Below are 14,124 nucleotides of genomic sequence, written 5' to 3' on the forward strand. Positions count from 1 at the left end.
AACGCATTGGAGGTGAGCAGAACGTAACAGCACTGAGCACAGCTCCGCTGCTCCAGGCAGTAGGGACACGGCTGGTGGCATGGGCATGGGGAAAACATGGCTCACTGCTCAGCTGCACCAACACAGGAAAGCCACCTTCTCCACAGCAGTGCCAGGGAGGCAGACTTCATCTAAGATTTTTTTTTAAATGAGCAAAGATACAATTTAGAAATACAAAAAGCCATGGGTGAGGCAGCCACACAATGTTACAATTAAGAACAGGGCTAGAGGCAGCTGGTTTGGTGTCCCTCTGTACAAAGGTTGGCTACTTCAACAGCAGACTCCTTTGGTTTGGTTGTTGATGGTGTTAATATTTAAAAGCACACTGAAGTCTACACAGTTCCTACCAAAATCACTGACAGAATTACGCAGCTCCTGTACATGCAGGTTAGGTTGATCTCTGGTTTATTAGATTTAATGGCTTTCGGGGGTCCAACAAAGTGTCACAAGCTCCAAAGAAGTCCTGCAGCTATTAATAAGCATGAAACAAGCACCAATCTCATGAACTATCAGTATTGATAAAATCTGAAGTGAATAAAAAAAGAAAGGAAAAAACATTTGGTAAGAAGTTTTGGCATGGTAGGTTTCTGCGTAGCACAACGAATTCATTACTAAAAGATAAACCATTAAGCCTTCCCTTTTTAATTCTGCAATTTAATTAAGTGTATTCATGAGAAATGTAAAATCGTTTCAGGAGTTTTTGGAGGTTATTTTTCAGCTTATGTGGTTCTGTAACTGTGGAGTTATCAAATACAACAGCTTCGATCTGGCTCACAAAAGAAACATACAACACAAAATCAGTACTTAAGACAAGAAATGCAGCAGCTTTGATAAGCTGAATAGTGTTCAAAATATAGATTAGTTTTTAAAGATCTAAATCAAGTGTGGCATCAAAGCTGCACGAAGTTTTTAATGAAGTATTTAATAGACAGTAACTGTTCTCCAAATATTTTACTTTTCCTGACAATGTAAAAGTAATCTGGAGAGCAACTCACTGCTCAGCTTTTAACTGTAAGCAGAAGAAAGTGCTGAGTCCAAGTGCACATTTCCACCTGCAGTGGTAGATAAGACTGGAGATTCTGCTGCTCTGCCATATATTTTCCTGTAAGTTTTTCTCTCAATTTAACTTTTCAAAATCAGGTGGAAAGCACTCAGATATACAGCCTGCATCCATATCTTTGGGATGGACCCGTCTGGTCTAAGGAAGGTCTGGAAGGAGTACGGTCCATGCAACTGCTATGCTTAAAGCCCTCAGAACCTCCGCTCCTGAGCAGCCAGAGCAGGGAAAGCTTGCTAAAAAATGATCCTCAGTGGTGCTAAGGAACTAAAATAAATAAATAAACACACTTTTGCTTTAAACAACAACACTACCTAAACCTCAACCATTAGAGAGAAAAAGGAGTACTGACCATATGCTACTTTCTCTAAGATAAACTGGTTCATGCTCCATGGATGCTTTCAAAACAAAATTATTCTATTTTCGTATTCTATAATATTTTTAGCTTTAAGCACAATTGAAGCAAAGAATGTTAAGAAACACATCTAAATTCAGCATTCTCAAATAATCTACTTCAGTTTGAATCACATTTGCTGCTTTGTCCCCTTCAGATTTTTATTCATATGTCCTAAGCTGCACTATTTATCAGATCTCGGGATGGAGAAATCTTCTGTAAGCCTTTCTGAAACAGCTTCATCAGCCAGGCAGCAAACAACGCGACTGTAGAAATTTGCTTTTCTTGTGAGACCACTAAAAGAGGTCATTGAATAACTAATGGTCTATTACAACAGTGAAATGAGAGACTTCAGTGGGATCTCTAATCCCTCCAGCTTTTAAAAAGAGTAAATCAGACTAAGGATGGGGAAACGGAGATTTTTTTTGAGAATGAAATATCTTAACTTGAGAGATGTACCTTCAATACCTGCTAATGACACAAGTGTCACTGAAGACTAACTCCACGTGAAGGTGCTTCCCATAAAGACAAAGGAAAGCGTGCGAGTTAATTACAAATACGCGGTCCTGTATTTTACATCTGTTTATGGTAACAGCATCACTGCGGCTGTTCTATTCTACATTTAGATCTCACTGCAACATTTTAAGGGAGAGGGAGTAACAGAAGGCTCCTTAACAATAGCCGCAATTTTAGAGAAGAGATTTCATCTCCTGCACATCTTTCCCCTGTTCCAAGAAGGAGTTTGTTAGCTGAGTGCCCCTCGCAATGACAGATTAAAGTAGTGGCGAAATTGCCAGAAACTGTTTCAACTACTTTATCTTCTTCCTGAATTGAACAAAAGGCTTTTTGCATTGTCTTACCTTTATGGTTTTGGTCTGGAGTCTGAGTCCATTTAAAGTATTAATGGCTTTCTCTGCATCCTTTGGATCAATGTAGTTAACAAATCCATATCCTAAACTCTGCCCTGTTGAAACAAAAAAACAAGGAAAAAAGGATTCAGTGTGGTTTTTTTTTTTGGAAGCACACAGCTTTCAATATCACGATCAACATTTACTTTCACTGTTCCTTTCACCACTGCTATTCCCTATGGTCTGTATGCCATTCTTCACTACTTTGTTACCATCCAAAAAAATTTTTTTTTTTAAATCAGTTTCTGCTGTTGAAGCTCTCGCTCTGAAGATCCTACTTGCAAAACAGAAGGAAGCAAGTCCCACCTTCTCCAAGAGGTCACTGTAAAGGTACAAGGCTTGACATCAGCAAAATTACATAAGAGTTCCCATTAAACCTAACTGGTTGACTCGCCAGAACAATAAGGAGGCCACCACTTCAAAATTATAAACACACAAATGCTACAATTTATAAACAAATCTGTAGGTGTTTGGAAATGCAAAAATTAGGAAACAATGTCTTCAGATCAACCTTTAGGCAGCTGACTGGGAAGCAGACAGCCACCTTTACATCTCATTCCATTGCTCAGCGAGCAGCCAGGAAATGGGAGGAGAAAGGACAGCTCTCGGATAAAAGATTGCATTAAAGCTTCCCTCAGTGCATATAAGACGACAGCAAAAGCAAAACAGCACAACTGCTGCTGTGCATGGGATGGCAGGAGCCCGTTTCAGCAGCCAAAATCATTCCAACAGCTTCTGTTTTTGCTGTCTGACTAGCCAAACCTTGCTTGTGTTTGCAGCAGGAAGAGGAAATCCAGTTAGGAACTCCAGCACCAGCGATGCAGGGCCAGCAGCACTGTGAGAACCTCATTCACACAGCACAGGAACAGAGCAGTGCGTCCGCAGGGGGCCATGGAAGCCCTACCAAAGACACCTCTTCCCAGTTCCAAGTATCACATTGCAGCATTGATCTGAATGCAATACAGGAGCACAGCTTCCCCCTCCTTCCTCTCACACCTCCTCCTGAAGTTATTTTGCACATTTAGAAAACGCAGTAATTGCTATGTGTTTTTCCTTAAGGCACACGAACTTAAGACCCCACTGGCACAGATAAGCTCACCGCAAAAGCCACACGAACCCAAGCAGGAAGCAGCGCCTCCTGCACCTTGGCCACATTGCTGCCCATGTCAGCAAAGCCAGCAAAAAGGGGGAGTGTGAACACCCCCTAAAGGGGACAGCAGTGCCCTTGGACTCAGCTTGACAGAGGGTTTCCAAACAGCACAGCAACAAACGCAGCTCCCTCTCACTGGAAGAAAGCAGTGGCTGAGAAAGCAGCCGCACACGGAGCGCCTCGATGTACCCTGCAGGCACGGACTCTGCCTCCTCGGCACAAGGCTTTGTTTCTTTGTCTCCTGGACTACAAAAAAAGCATCTGTGTTTTTCTCAGACACCACCAAAAATACAGTGCTTCGCTGTACCACAAATACGGAGTGCTTCTGTCTTACAAAATCTGATCAAAGCACTAAGAGCTGCTAACCACGCTATGGAATACCTAAAAATCCATGGAAACTGCAGCTTGTTCCTAAAGTGCCCACACGCAGGCGTATGGGTAAGAAATAGCTGTTTTAAACTACAATATATTCAGGGAGCAATTTCATCCAATCAATTTAACTACAGACCAAAATCTAAGAACATACCCAGTCCTCTTGGAGAACTGAATTAATCCCAGCAAAAAAATATATTCTTACCTGATTTACATAGCATTAACCAAGAATGAACTGAAGGCTGCCTGAGCAGAAGCTCCTCCTGCTATGCCTTCCTCCTACTGCCTGCCCAAGATGCTCCATACAGCCCTATCCCCTGTGCATCTGAATGTGCCTTAATGCATTTTGTTTGATACACTCCTAGGGAGAAGGGAGCCCTTCGCTAGGAAGCTACCCTTGTTTTGATAGAAGATAAAAGGGATCAGGGCCTGGGTACCCCAAGTCCATCTGCCTGCTCTTCCATCTCTCACATACTGATCCTCAGACGTATGCAGCTAACACAAGGCTGGACAAGCCTTTAATCTTTACACTTCTGAACATCATAGAATGTGTAACTACTGACAGTTGGAAGTTAGCTATCCATAAGCTATCTATGATGACTTTGTGTTAAGTACCCGTATCAAGTATCTTAACTGCTTTAATGGCTGTTCTAAATAAGTTAGGATGTGCCTATCCAGCACTCTGAACACCGAGTTCCTTGTAATTAAAGAAAACCCAAAACTTCAGATAAAAAGCCCAAACCTCACACCCTTCACAGTCTGAATCTCGGCACCGTCGCTTCAATTAGCAAATCCCCACTGCTGCATGAGGCCATATGCTTCACTTTGCACCAGTGAAGCTGAAGGGAAAAATCTTTCCATTAAGACCATACCTCTTCAGAAAGATCTTTTGCTTGGACTACTTTGTGCTTTCAGGTATTCTGTATACAGCACATCTCTCCTGAATGCCACTGCTTAATGAAGACAGTCACACCTCTCACAGAAAGCAAGAAATTGGAAAGAAAATAAACCCAGAACCAAAATCATTTTGTGCAGAGCTTTACGACTGCTGGTAGACATCATAAAGTTTTACTGTGCTAAACATTTACAGCTAAGAAGCAACAAAGAAAGATATACCCAGCTAAAAATATTATTTTCAAATTACTCTCAGGAGCAACACACCTTATGTCAGACAAAATAGATTCCAAAAATGAATAACTAAAAATTGTTACTGGAAAAGAATTTTATTTCTTCTCCATATTCTAGAATATGGAAGTGAGAACTTAGGCTATTATCCATCTCCATCACATATTCCTATTGTATGTACTCTAAAAGGGCAACATTTCTTAGGACGCAATCTGGCACCACAAAGCAAGCAGCTGGACCTCTCAGTGGGATGCCACACAGACACTGAAGTTCATTCCCATGCTACACTTCCCAGGAACAGCACCGTAAATAGTAAATATTTTCTGTGATTTGGAATCTAATAGGTCACTGCATGCTGTGATTCAGTAGGGTACGCAAGAGATACTTAACGATCCTAAATCACCACCTTTCTGCAGCGCTATTCCCACTCCTCTTTCATTACTTGTGAAACTTGTAGAAAGTAGCAGACCTCCTGTGATGAGGTAACAAATGGGTCCAGTTAGTGCTAGAAGCGATCCAGATTTCACTGCCTGAAAACAGTCAAAAAACCCAAACACAAAGCCAAGTCCAAGCCTGCAGTGTAAATACTCGCTATTTCAGAAGGCTTCATTTCAGAGCTGGAAGCCACTGAGATCACAATGAAATCAGATGAAGGTGGAAAAATAAATATAACCTGTTCAGAACATTCAACCACATGCCCTCAAATCTGCAACTATTAAAGAAAGAAAGAAAGCCATACCAAGGCTTTCAAGGCCTGTACTTGCCTTCCTCTACGACGTAGTCTGCTTGAGCCAATGCCATATTTGCACTTGAAGAGATAAAGGGGAAACAGATGGCAACGTAAGTTACAACAGAAATGCCAGCGGAAATTGAGGTAAATAAAGAGCCCAAAGAAACTCCTGGCAAGGAAAGTTCAGAATAACCCTCTTTTAAAAAAAAAGAACTACGAAACTACAGGGTGAAAACAGACCTTCAAATTAGCACTGACTCATTAGTGGATCTTAATAGCAATGGGGCAGAGAGCAGATGTGTTATATACACCTAAAGAAGCAGCATGAAGTGCAACCAGCAACTCAGGTGGACATAAAGCAGCTGCTCCTAGCATTGTTCATGTTTAAATGAGGTGACTGTGCTACTTGCACAGAATAGCCCTCAAAAAATAAGAGGCAAATGACTCGTTATTTTCAGTAATTCTTAGAGCACTAAGCAAATTCCAGGAGCTTAAAGGAAAGAATTCTGCACTGAAATAGAAAGAGGTTGGACTGGTTGACCCAAGTAATTACAGGTCCATCAGCCTAGTGCCAAGCAAGGCAAACTTACAGAACATTTGATACTGGACTCTAATAATAAAGAATTAGTGAAGGGTAATATAATCAGTGTCAATCAAATTAGCTCTATGAAAAATAGATTCTGTCAAACTGAACTGACATCCCTCTTGATGGGATTACAAGTTGGACTTATAAATTTTAAGAATGTCAATTTAGTAGCATCAGTAGTGTCAACTGATAGACTCAGTCTTCTATAAAGCACTTGATTTGTTACTGCCTATTAACTGACTAAAAATTAACATGGTACACATTAGATGAATTAAAAAAATATCAGCTGACATTTCAAACAAGGAGTTGTGAATAAGAAGTCAACAGAAAGATGCTTTCCTGTCCATCTCTCTCTGTAAACAGATCTTGGCCTTGAACTGTTAAAACATTTTTGTTGACAAGTAGAAAAAAAACAAACTCCTGGCTTCAGAATGTTGCAAACAGCAGAAGGACAGGATTAGAGGAAATGAACTAAGATGACAGAACTCAGGTACAGCGCAACTAAAGCTCCCCAAAGCATTCCAAGTAGCCTTGGACTATATACCTTCAGACAGCACACACCCAAGATCACAGCCCTGCAAAGCACAACTCTCAGCGTTATTTCCCAAGCACAAATTTGCAAGGGAAGCAAAAGACTCAGAAATATGGAGATAATCAACCACATGTCAAGCCTGCAATGCTGCCAATAGGGTTACAATGATTCTTTGTAGTATAAAACCCACACATTTGACTAGGGAAAAAAAAAAAAAAATAGTTGCTATAATCCAATTTAGTTGCATGGTTAATTGCCGTTCACCAGACCTGGGCATGGTGCTGCGTTTCATGTTGAATACCAGTGCCTTGGAGATGGTAGAGAAACACCATGAAAAGAGCCAGGATTGAAACGCTCTTTCAATCAAAAGGCTAACAGAGACCAATCCGTGCCCGAGATCAAGGTGAAACTTAACAACACATCAGCATCTGAAGTACAGATTTCCATCTCCCCCCAGTAATGTCTGTTCTCTGGATTACGGAGAAGTATTAAAATCTATGGTCTCCACTACAAAGAATTACTCATGAAAACAGCGGAGAACAGGAGAGCAACAATGCTAACTTCTTTAAGCTGTTGTTTTTTTGCCTCTTGCCCAAATGTAATACCTAATTAAAGCTGCCCGCCTGACAGCCATAACACGCACAGCAGCAAGTGCCGATGCCTCTGTGACATGATATCTTCCTCCAGAACTAGGCCAAGTCTGACAGCTCATCTCGCATTAGCCAGGCAGAAGCCGTCAGACTGTAACAGCCTTCAGTCACTCTGGGTTTAGGACCAAAGGAAAGAACAATGCTTACCGCAAATTCTCTAAGGCTCCTGGCTCCAATTTTCAACCACTTATACCTCAGCCAACATTTAGGGAAGAAAGCATGGCTAGGTTGAATGTGTCTACTGAAAAAGCTGAACTCGGCAACAGCTGCCCACATGTGACTTAGACACATCCACCTGTGTACTTTTGGACCTGACCAACAATCCCCATTCATTGGATACACTCCCAAAAGTGCTATCAACAGTAGCAAGAGAATATGCTCATCACTTCTGCTTGCTGGATAAAAGAGTTACTGTTTTCTACATCTTCTAAATGACAGCCTCAGAAGAGATTTGATGCTCAAGGTTCTGCTCCTGGTAGCCTTCTTTCAGAGCACAACCTTGTAAGCCTCCAATCCATCTCAGGAGTGTTTTAAATGCTTTCCTGGAAGGACAAAGAACGGCTGCAACTTGTATGAAAAGCCATATGAAGTAGAGGCTTTTGGAGAAGGTTACATAAATGCCACTGAGATGATGCATTCAGAATGTACAAAGAAGGTCAAGTGAGCTGTCTGTATTTTTATTTTTGTATGAAGTTTCTGTAACATCAACAAAATGCTGTTTACCTAGAAAAAGGAGATGAAATACGTACAGAACATTCTGACTAAAGGAAAATGATATCCGAGCATAGGACTGAAGCTTTTCTACAATAGCACCACTGGTTTTACTCATCCCATACTACTTCATCAAGAATGAAAACCTGCTCTCACCCCAGCAATGCACTCTGCAGTTACAGAAGGCAAATGGGAGGGAAGCAGCTCGAGCACATATTCCTCCTCAGCCCAAACAATTAAACCAAGGCCGTCACAACTTGCTGTAACAACTACAAAGGTAGCTAGCATGCTCTGTGCTTAGCACAGCTCTCACAGAATCCATCTAGCCTACAGTACCACTGTACTACTCACACAGATGCTACATATTTGTACAGACTAAGATATATTCAAGAAATGTTGCCCATTAGGAGTGAGAAATCATCTTCCACCACAACAGGACTTCCACTACTGCCAAACTTACGGGAAAAATATGTAGCCTTAAAAAAAAAAAAATGAGAGAGACAGATGAGAATAGCTTTTTTATTCCTCCACTTTTGCAGGAAGCTTTGTCTGGGAACTCTGTCAAATTAATGTATAATGGATACCCTTACTAGCTCTTCTCAAAAGATGCTTCTCAAGAATAACAAGCTAGCTGTGTTTAAATATAGCCCAGCCTAGAACCTCAGATGGGTTTGATGCTACAGTACACCTACAACTGAGGAGCACTGCTAGCTCTTAGTTGAAACCATTACTGGCAAGATTCGAATAGCAGCGGAAGATGCATCTGCTGAGGTCCTACCAGAGGAGAAAGGCAGGATTTAGCCTCACACAGGGAAACACTTTTAGCAGATGCCCCCAAAAACGATCTCTGGAACTTCTGGAGTGAATAGATAAGCAAAATTAAACCCAAGTCTCAGCAAAAAATCGTCCTGCTCCACAGGCAGAAGGCAGCTAGATCAAGCTAAGACACCTGTGGAAGTGTACATGCTGACACAAACCCTGCTCAGGAAGAAGATCCCTCAGCAAATTCTTCCCTTAAAACACCGAAGCCCTGATTCCCAAACAGCAAAGGCTGAGCTCTCCCTGTAGGTGGGAGGAAATGCCAGGACTGAGGCAGCAGTAGGAATGTCAGAGAGACCTGGATGAGAGCTTATTTGCACGGGAGACAACGATCTTCTGTGGGCAATTGCTTATGCAATGGACTCCCAATATGATCTCAGCACTGAGGACTCAATGCCCCCAGCCCAAGTGGAAGGGTGTTCTCCACCCCAGTCCCACTCTGCAGGCACAGCACTGGATAACTGAGAATCCCCAAAAGGAAGCCCTTGCCAACAGCGAGCTGCATCCCACGTAAAGCACTCCCTCAGGGAGAGGATAAAAGGGAAAACGAATCAGACATACAGACACCACTCACTCAATTTTAATATCTGAATGGGAAGTGCCAGATACCATGACAACAAGCCTCTAAGAATAAAAGGGGAAAGGAAAAAAAAAAAAACATGGCCCAAAAATGTGAAGCCAATGCTACAAATGTAGCTAAAACAATCAAACCATTACTGTTAGTGAGGTATCTGTGATCTCTGATCTCAATGTTGCCATGAGGAAAGCCACCTGGCCCAGAATAGTCACCTCAAATGAGAGACTCAAAAACCGAAAGCCCACAGCAGAAAACAAGGTCATTCAGCCAAAACCTGCCTGAAGTGAGAACTTGGTTTCACCAGGCAATGCCAGAGGAGATTAAAAGAGGATCCGTTTTGTCCTTCTTTGCAATTTTGACAAATCCCTTAATACAAGACATTATTTAATGCCTTGATTTTCAGAGATGCTGAAGCAGTAACAGTTCTTATAGAAGTGAAATGCCAACTGACAGCAGCTGCTTTCCCTCAGAAAGCAGAACAACACAAAATCAAGGGTGCTAGGCAGAGCCCACTACCATCCAGGCACCACTAGATCCTTCCAAAAACCAGGCTCTCACAGAAATTTCAGGAAGATGTTCAAAACCATGCAATCACTCCTTTTTAAATGTGACCACAACAGTACTATAAAACATGCTTACTCTTGCATATAGTGCTTTAGAGTCTTTTTAAAGCCTTCCAGCATTTCAGATGTTCTGCATCTCATGCAAAAGACAACTTTGCTCTTACCTGCATGCTATACAGAGCCCTAACAAAGTCAGCTGTGTAATTACTGTACTTGAGGACATGGACTAATCTGCATGCAAAGCTTAAGTGTCAGTTTGAGACAGATGCTGCTGACTTGGCTGGAGCCTTCCCATTACCCATACCATGGAAGTGCTTTATCTCTGCAACACACCTTTCCATGCAAACACACTTTCAAGAAAGTACTTTGATTCTTATTTTGGAGGAAGAAAAACTGAAAGGCATTGCAATTTCCAGGGTGAACTTGGATGGCATAACATTATCAGAGCAGGAAACTAAAGCTGTATTCCCCCTTCCCCCCATCCCTTGCAAGACAGTAACCTTATTATTGGACCACAGTGCTTTTGTGTGTTGTGCTGGGCTGGAGAATCCTGTAAACAACACACACATTCCACATGCTGCAGAATATCTTGCCTACTTTCTCTTGTGATATATATATAATTTTTCTTTGCTGCTTTTATCAGCTTCCTTCAAATGCAAGAATTCATTTTCAGCATGGGTGCATACATACTGCTGGATGCTGTGATCAAGTCTGTCTTCAGAAAGCACTGCTCCCGTCATACACAGGACAAACAGTTCAATTTCTGAACAAATATTAGGATTTCCCCTCCCCTAGTTGACATCTCCTACTTTGCTTTTTCAATCTTTTCCCCCTTCCCTAAAGGAACCACACAGCCCCTGAATTAGCAGCTGTTCTGAGAAGAGTAAGGCTGCACTCCTCCCTGCTTTGTCCCTGAACAGAACTGGGACTGTACTACAAAAATCCACTGTTCGGGAGACAGGCATGAATAGAAAAGAAGCAGCCATGACTTATCTATCTTAAGCAGTACATTCAATGCTGAAGAAGGGACAAATTGAACACAAGAAAACACAATACAGAAACATAACAGGCTAAATTATAACAATATTCAATAAGAAGCAGCGAAAACAGACCGCAGAGAAGTGAAAAACAAACCAATGCAGAAAGTGGGAAGCAGCCATGTGGAAAGAAATTTGCAATAGCAATTAAAGGAGTCACTGAATTAGACAGAAACGTGTCATGTGTGGCAGGAAGCCTTCCACAGCCAAAATAGGCTGCTGTCACATCATGCAGAGGGAATACAACATTGCTGGAAGAGCAGTGTATAAAAAAAACAAGCAGCTACCTTCAACTATAACAACAAATGTATGCACTGAAGATGCAAGAAGGAGAGCAACAAACTGAAGACAAATGTCAATGATCAGCACGGTTTTAAATCAAGCATGACTTAGGGCTTGAAATGACTTAGGATACAAGATTAGGAATGTACAATGTTAAAAGAACATGCTACCCCTTGGCTTAATGGAGACTAAAAGGAGAACCAAAAGCCTAAGATACTTCAAACATGTAAATACTGAAGAAATATATTTGAAGCGTGTTACTCAGTGTTACACAAAGGGTGAAATTAAGAAGGGTAAACTACATGATCTAAAACCCAACAGAAAAAGTACCCCAACAGTGAGATCCAGCAAGGTACATCACTGACAGCAAGGGCACCTTCCTCTCCTGCATTCTATTCCAGAAACTGCTATCTCAAAATTTTAGAGCAGAGAGCAACTCAAACATAATACTTAACGAGGGAACAGAAATGGAAGGCAGACTAATTTGATTTAGGTCAGGCTTCAAGCAAAGTGACAGTGACTTCTGAATACTGTGATCCCATCACGCTTCACACAGATTTGGTGCAAGTACACCAAACCTTCAGCTTTTTATAAGATGGCAGACATCCAGAGATTATGTTTGTGAAAGCATGCTGTTGTAGAAGGAGAGTGGAGGGATGAGGAGGAGAAGAAAAGCAGAGCCATGGTAGAGCCCAACTACTCACTGGGCTCCAGCTTCCCCGCTGGATCAGAACATCACCAGCACAGAGAAAAGAAAACTCTGCCTTAATGAAATACAGCAGAGCTGAGTTTATAGGAGATGTTTGTTACAAGATTAAGAAAATGCTCTCCCACAGAGGAACTACATAACTGAAAAATCAGGAAAGGCACAGCTGAAGTATGAAAATCCAGTGAATCTTCAAGCCTGGAAGCACTTTGTGTGGAAACAGCAGCAGTAACACTTGAAAGGAAATGGCAGAGGCACATAAAGCTGGAGAAAAGGGAATATGCTTCGCAAATTACGTAGGACGTAAAACAGCAGCTATATGAAACGTGGTTGGCCGCAAATTCAAAAAGCCTTGGTACTTCTGTCATTAAATGATTTAATTTAGCAGTATTTAGGGTTTTGTACTAAACAGGCTGTCAGACAACAAAAATCCAAAAGCCACCACAAGACTAAGAAATCTCACAGCAATTCCGAACAATGACTCAGAATGCTTATTCTGTCTCAAGCAGCCTGCTAATTAAACTCTTTGAGCTCTACTAGCCAGTCTTTCCAATGCACAGAGAACAGTCATTTATTACAGGCCAGAACACAAAATTTAATATTAGCAACAAAACCTGTCTGCAGCATTTTTGATCTGATCAGTGAAAACAAATAAAAGCTGCAACCTACCAACTCCAAAGGTTAATCTGCAGTATTAGATTTACTGAGATTACTTTACATAGCATCTGGGAAGACGCCGAGAAAAGTAAAAATCACTCGATCATATTCCAAACTGTACTACCTATAAAATTCTGCTGCCTGTAAGTATTTGACTGTATCGAGCCTAATTAAATTTGCTTTAGCTTCAACATCGAACTTTCAAGAACTGCTAACAAGAGGATTTTTTTTAAAAGGGTATTCCCAATGTCTGTTATATTTCTCAGATATTACAGAGCTAATGAAAGCTGCTTAAATCTGAAAGCATTAGAACTGTTGTGTGCATTACTAACCAGTTCTAGCACTCAAACTTATTGATAATTTCACTGAAAAGGAAACCAGTTCTCAGTAATTGCTTCCTTTCCCTCCCCGGTCTGCAGCACGTTTCCACATACTATTTTCAAGGCTATCAGAAGTAATACGCTCCTCATTTGATTTTTTTCTCCAGATTGAAAAACAAGCCTTTTTAAGGGTGACACAGTCTACCAGTACGTTCTTCAATGCTACATGCATGGCTCTAGATACACCACGTGCAGAAGTCACAATCACAAGCAGTTCTGGCATGGTGATCACCACAGAACATGGTACAGATTTTGGTAGATGAGTTCAGTAAGGAGACACTACTTTCCACAATATTAAGCATGTAGGTGTGTAAGCAGTGGAAGGGACAGGACACAAGGAGCAGTCAATTTACACATAATTTCTCCTTCCTTCTGTTTCCAGATGGCCGAGTAGCTCACCTGGAGCAGGAAGATACCACAGCTTTACAAAAGAAAAATCAAGGTAACAAAGCAGCTATTCGAGTGCAGTACAAAGTACCAGGGCAAAGGACCTACCAGCCAGTCTGGCTCCCAAGCTGCTGTTCATAAGGTCTGGAGTTGTTTTGTTTAAGAATGAAGTTTGCAGAACAAGAAAGAAGAAAACAAAATGGGGGGAGAGATGCATGGGTAAATGAAAATGACACAGATACAGTACGTAGGAGAACAGAGGAGTCTAAAAAAGGAATTGCTGGAAAATACTTCTTCCTTGTTACATGTCCTATCTTACCATGCCCTACCTACCAGGGAAACTGAAAACACCCCCTCCATCTAACCAGCAGCATCTTAAGGAAGACGGCCTCATTTTTGGGTCCTAGGATGCTGTAAGCAGGAAGAAGCCTGTGGATGTAAATTCAGATGCTTTAAAAACAC

The 14,124-nt window shown here is 41.5% G+C and overlaps 1 protein-coding gene across 10 annotated transcripts in view; it reads right to left on the reverse strand.

Annotated features, from left to right (window-relative positions):
* Positions 1 to 14,124, reverse strand: part of ELAVL4 (ELAV like RNA binding protein 4) — a 74,506-nt gene that overhangs the window by 16,540 nt on the left and 43,842 nt on the right. For all 10 annotated transcript variants that reach the window (XM_048945970.1, XM_048945972.1, XM_048945969.1 and 7 more), the window contains exon 3: positions 2,351 to 2,454. In XM_048945970.1, coding sequence (XP_048801927.1) covers positions 2,351 to 2,454 — 104 coding nt within the window. The remainder of the gene's footprint in view (positions 1 to 2,350; positions 2,455 to 14,124) is intronic.

Source organism: Lagopus muta, chromosome 5, assembly GCF_023343835.1.
Source record: "Lagopus muta isolate bLagMut1 chromosome 5, bLagMut1 primary, whole genome shotgun sequence".
Lineage (NCBI taxonomy): Eukaryota > Metazoa > Chordata > Aves > Galliformes > Phasianidae > Lagopus > Lagopus muta.